The 5398-nt window shown below is 38.3% G+C and overlaps 1 protein-coding gene across 1 annotated transcript; it reads right to left on the bottom strand.

Moving 5' to 3' along the window:
- Window positions 1-377: 377 nt before the first annotated feature.
- Window positions 378-3827, bottom strand: LOC101309240 (glucan endo-1,3-beta-glucosidase 6-like). Its single transcript, XM_004296567.1, has 3 exons — window positions 3790-3827; window positions 3231-3586; window positions 378-1916 (listed from the first exon to the last, which is right to left on the bottom strand). The coding sequence occupies exons 2-3, from the start codon at window positions 3578-3580 to the stop codon at window positions 794-796; spliced, it is 1473 nt and encodes a 490-aa protein (XP_004296615.1). The 5' UTR covers window positions 3581-3586; window positions 3790-3827; the 3' UTR covers window positions 378-793.
- Window positions 3828-5398: the final 1571 nt, after the last annotated feature.

Here is a 5398-nt window from a genome sequence, read left to right on the forward strand (position 1 = left end):
ATGGCCGGGCCTGAATTCCTCAGAACGTGTCAGCGAGTCTTTTATCACACAGCTCCAGCACGATCTCAACTGGATTCGCTAGACTTGGTCCTTTTATGGTGGTGAAATCTGACCTATACGTCTTTCCAGTTTCTACTGTGGTAAAAAAGCACCGTCACCATTTTGTCTTCCAGAGGCGAGAGGGGCACGTTGGGTAGCTCTGATGCTCTGTGTTGTCTGCACGATATGTTCAACCTGGGAGGGGGGGCGGGGGTTGGGAGGGAGGGAACGTTTTTCAAACTCAAAATAGAATTTTAGAACGCGGAGTTGAAAATGAGCTCTAAGATCGAAACCATCTGTCAAATCTACCCTTTTTTTTTTTTTTTTATTTTTTANATTGCGTACCAGTTCTTAGAGAGAGCCGCGTCAATAAGCACCTAAAGAATCATCTTTATCATGGATCATAAATTGCGTGACAGCATCGACCTAAATCCAGGAGTCATGCCAATACTCCATTCACACACTTCATCGTTCAAATTACATTCTACAATCCAAAGCAATTCTAATTCTAGTTTAAACAAGCATGCATTTTGCAGACAAATTGTGAAAGGTGTTATAGTGTTATATCATACCTTCCAAATTCCAAAATTTGAACTACAACCAAATAATGCCCAATCACAACCTTCCACTAGGCCACATTTTCTCCTTAATGAAATGGACTGGAATGCTTGCTCCCTAACTAGCTAATGTGGCAGTGTGGCACGTAGTTCACCTCATGAATAAGCAAAAGAAGCAGCCATGGCATGAAATTAATTCACATGATACTTTGCCAAACGAGAATAAGAACCGCAGCCAGGCTCAGAGGCCTTTGGAGAATTCCAAGCCTCCTTTCTGAGCCTGCACCTCCATAATATGGTTCGATCATTATCTCAAACCTGCATGATCCAACTGATGGATTTGTTTTGGTGATCATTGAGAGGTTTGGGAACTTGCAAGCAACGTCCAGTTGATTGTTCATCTGATAGTAACTATTAAATGCGTACGAAATGTTTCCTCTAGCATCCAAGTTTCCACAAGATGTACCATAACCAAGGCTTGTGCAATCCGCAAGTCCGCAAGCATAGCTCATGCTGAGTGCCACTTGTGGGTCATCGAGGCTCGCTGATGGCCTCATCACACACCACTTACGCTCCAAATAGTGCACCCCTTTCGCCGCTACTACAGACCCTGAATTTGTTGTACCAAGATTAAGCTGGTATTTTGGTATTCCATCAAAAGTGAAGATTCCCCAATGTCGTTCAAAATTTCCTGGATCAATGCTCTTTGAATCCTCATCGATTAAACTGAATAAATATGCATCAATCGGCCCTGGTCTCATTGGAGTTCCTCTCCCACTCAAAATGTGGGACATGAAACCTTGGTTGAACTTCTGAGCATAAACTAGATTAGCGTTCTGGTCTCCATCAGTTGGCCATCCAATCTCTCCAACTATAATTGGTAAGTTTCCAAAACCATTCTTTTGCAGGGCCCATGCTAGAGTGTCATAATTCGCGTCAAACATATTGTAATAGGTTAAACTGCCATCTGTAATAGGTGATGCATTGCCATCAAAGAATGCATAATCAACTGGAAAATTGGCATCGATGTAAAGGCTGATAAACGGGTAGATGTTCACCGTGAAAGGGGCACCATTGTCACTCAAGAACTTGATAATTTGAAGCATTAGATCATGGATCTCAGTTCGGAAGTCACCACCAGATGGCAACCCATTGGAACTCTCATAAACGTCAGCATTTTGGGGTACAGTCACCTTTACTTGGTTACTAATTCCAGCTTTTATGAGGGCTGACTGAACATTCTTAAGAGCGGGGAAGATTGTCCTGAGGAAGCTACCATTATATGTTTCCAAGAAAGGTTCATTTCCAACTGCAACATACCTGAAGAATCATACAAAGGATGAGCACATACATGGATGTCAAGACTAGCTTGCAAGAAGTAGAAGAAAACAATAAATCCTCAGCAGATTCAGTAAAGAGCTTTATTAAGCAGAATATAAAAAGAAATGAACAGAATATGTTCCTCATTGTGATTATAGACTAGTCAGACAGATTATTTGTAATAACACTCTGATCGAATCAACAGTAGAATAAACATGTCGAGGGAAAAAATTACACAGGTTTGATAGGCACTACTATGCACAGCCACAATTATAAATAAACACAAAATATATCATGTATCATGATCCTTCTTGCAGAATGTTAGAGGCGATACCGCTATACATTACAGTTTAATACTCTTATCCTAGTACCAGGAACAAGCACATTCAAGTATTGAACTAACATGTTGCTCAACCATGCTAGGAGCTTAAATTCTGGAAAGGTTAGGGAGTGAGATGCAGTTCAGAGACCATGCAAGTCATGACTGATTGCAAATTTTTATTCTTCGTGGGAAGCTTAACAACCCAGAAAAAAGGAGTTCTCCTCTTTGATTGCAAAACTCATTCTTGTTTATTCTCTAGGTAAATGATAAACCAATCTTGGTTTCTTAAGTCTTCAAGAATTTTTTAGTAAATCATTCTTTGAGAAGTTGACTGTTGAGCATTACTGATCAGTTTTCACCAAGAAACTCTTCATTTGAAAACTCCCCTGGCGCCTTTGGAGAAGCACTAATTGCAGCATGGATTTGGCTCATGACAAATCAAACCAAACTTATTTGAATTAGATGACTAAACCTTGCTATTTTATTTTCGCAATGGTGATGGCACGGTTAAACAAAGGGAAGGTAGTTTCAGTTTACACCAACAGACTTCCTAAGAATTTAACCAAGACTTTGGAGGATCGAGGAAGCTGAATATCTGACTATGCGTACACTTTCCCAGTTGGGATGAATTATACATGTAGACTAGAGGACCAATGAGGGGCTCATAAGCCTAATCAAATGTAGCAAAGAAAACCTTCCAACAAAAGCATTGCTATTAGCTTAAACCAATGAATGCTACAGTCTGGAAATCACAAGCATAAAAAGTACCAATCATCGCATACTTCAATATAGATCTCATATATGAACTTAAACACAATCTTTGCTTGCTAACAACAGTCAATGGTTTCAAAGCCGGGTTGGTAGACGAGTGCATGGAGTATTGAGAATATAGGGCTCTTAAACAGCACAGATGCAATTTTAATTACCACCATTTCTACGGCTACCAATAATTCCAATAGCAAGTCCAGTAATAACAACATGAAAAAGGTTACCTGATCTTGACATTATTGGAGGAGATGTGTGCTGAGACATTTTTGGAAACCCACTTCTCAGCTGCCTTAACGCTGGAGGCTAGAGATGCCAGCATATCATTAGGAATGCCCACCATGACCTCAATCCCAGACTTACCCAAATTTGTCAATGTGTCATAATCTGCATCAAAGAGCTTAACCTTTTGAATCCCATTTTGCCTCAGTAGGCTCACCACACTATCTGGGGGTAGAGGGTGGCTTGCCTGTGTACCCCAGTTTGCACCAATCCCACTCACTACTCCACACATCATTAAGTTTGAAATCAGGAAAACTACCCAAATTGAAATACCACCTGAAAAACACCTCCCCATTTCCNCCTTTTAATTCAAAGAGAGACAAAAGCACAGATATTAGTGAGAGTTGAAAAGCAGAAAAAAAAAAAAAAAAAAAAAAAAAAAAAAACTAAAAAAAAACAAAGCGAGGGCGAACCCTGTTGAATAGGCTCAAGAACACACAGGGACTGGCCGACTCACTAGTATAATTTTTCTAACTAAAAAAAAAATAAAAATAAATAAATCACCTGCTGAGGTCTCAACAAATCTAGCTAATTGAATTCTAGGTCTCTTTTGCAACCAACAAAAAATATCTAGCTAACTGAAGGAGACCCAGATTGATTCGATCCAGAGGAGAAAGGAAAAGCCGAAAAGGAGGAGGAAGAGGTAAACTAGTTATGGATCATGTTCTCTCGTGCTCGTGGAGTAAAGAGAGAAATATGAAAAAAAATAAAAAAGCTCAAGAATCCGTGTGATGGAGAGAGAAAAGTGAAATATGCAAGTGGGGAGGAAGGAAAAGCTGCAAAGATGTCATTACAGATAGATACTGATGCACAGCAAACAAATCCTAAAGTATTCGTCTTTGTTGTTGTGTCGTGTTCTGTGACCAAGGAACTGTAACCTTGGGCGTCGCAGTTTTGACGACGACAGCACGTTGGTATACATCTCTGCTTGAGCTTTCAAGTTCTCTGTTTGAGTATCCTTCGGACCGATGAATGACAAACCTCAACAAGAGAATTACATAAATGACCAAATTTAAAAACACAAAAAACTCATCTATGTTGTCAAATAAAGAAAAGATAGAGAGAATGACACAAAAGTTAGAAAAAAATAAAAGTGTTATCATTTATTCTCATTGGTCTTCTTATATAGAGGTAAAATTTACATTATAATACATAACAAATGAATAATTACGTGGACAGTTACATATTATAATATTTATAACACTCCCCTTGGATGTCCACCAATGAATGATGAATTGGACGCGTTTATCGTTGTCTCGTTAAAAACCTTGTCATGTAACAAAAACCGAGTGACAGAAAAATAACTCTGGTCGAAAGAGAAAAAGAGTACAACGCGCATTTGTCCTAGTAACATACTTCTAGATGCTCTCCCTATGAAAATATCCTCCTGAACGTTACAGACTTCATGCACCATAAATAATGGTTTGATCTGTCCATCACTAAAGTGAGACCATGCGTGTTTTGCATATAGGGGCTCATCATGAAATTGTGTACCTGTAAAGTTAAAACAATACCAACAAAGCTAAACGATTATAAATAGGTTTTACCTTATTAAGTCGTATGACCAAATTCATACATTAAGTAATAGCTAAACAACATAAGCAAATTGACATTAAAGCATTGAAACATCATCATGACGTATCTAACCATACATATCAATATCTTTGTGTATTGATATGTCTCATATAAGCTCTTCAACAACTCTAAGTACGTCATTCATAACTTCAAAAGTTGAATTATGTGGCAACATAATGATCATAATTCGAATTCGATTGTGTAGTCTGATCATAGTACTCATTGAGGTAATTTCGATCACGTTAGCTATAACGGAATGAGTATATATGAGCTAACTTTAGAATATTTAATTCCATAAATTAGCTTCAGGCTCTCTCAAGTATTCATGGATCGAATTACATTATAATCATTCATGTACTTGAATCCTTTAAGGATTTGACAAGCGACACGTTTGTAATGACACTTCATTTTTGGGAATTTGCTTTTAGCAACGTGTCTTTTATGATCCTCATAATATACAGTGACAAATGTCGTAAGTCTCTCGTCAATAACAACTATATCTACTATGTAACATTGTACTTACAGAAAATTGTCACGT

This window comes from Fragaria vesca, linkage group LG4 (genome assembly GCF_000184155.1).
Source record: "Fragaria vesca subsp. vesca linkage group LG4, FraVesHawaii_1.0, whole genome shotgun sequence".
NCBI classification, from domain to species: Eukaryota; Viridiplantae; Streptophyta; class Magnoliopsida; order Rosales; family Rosaceae; genus Fragaria; species Fragaria vesca.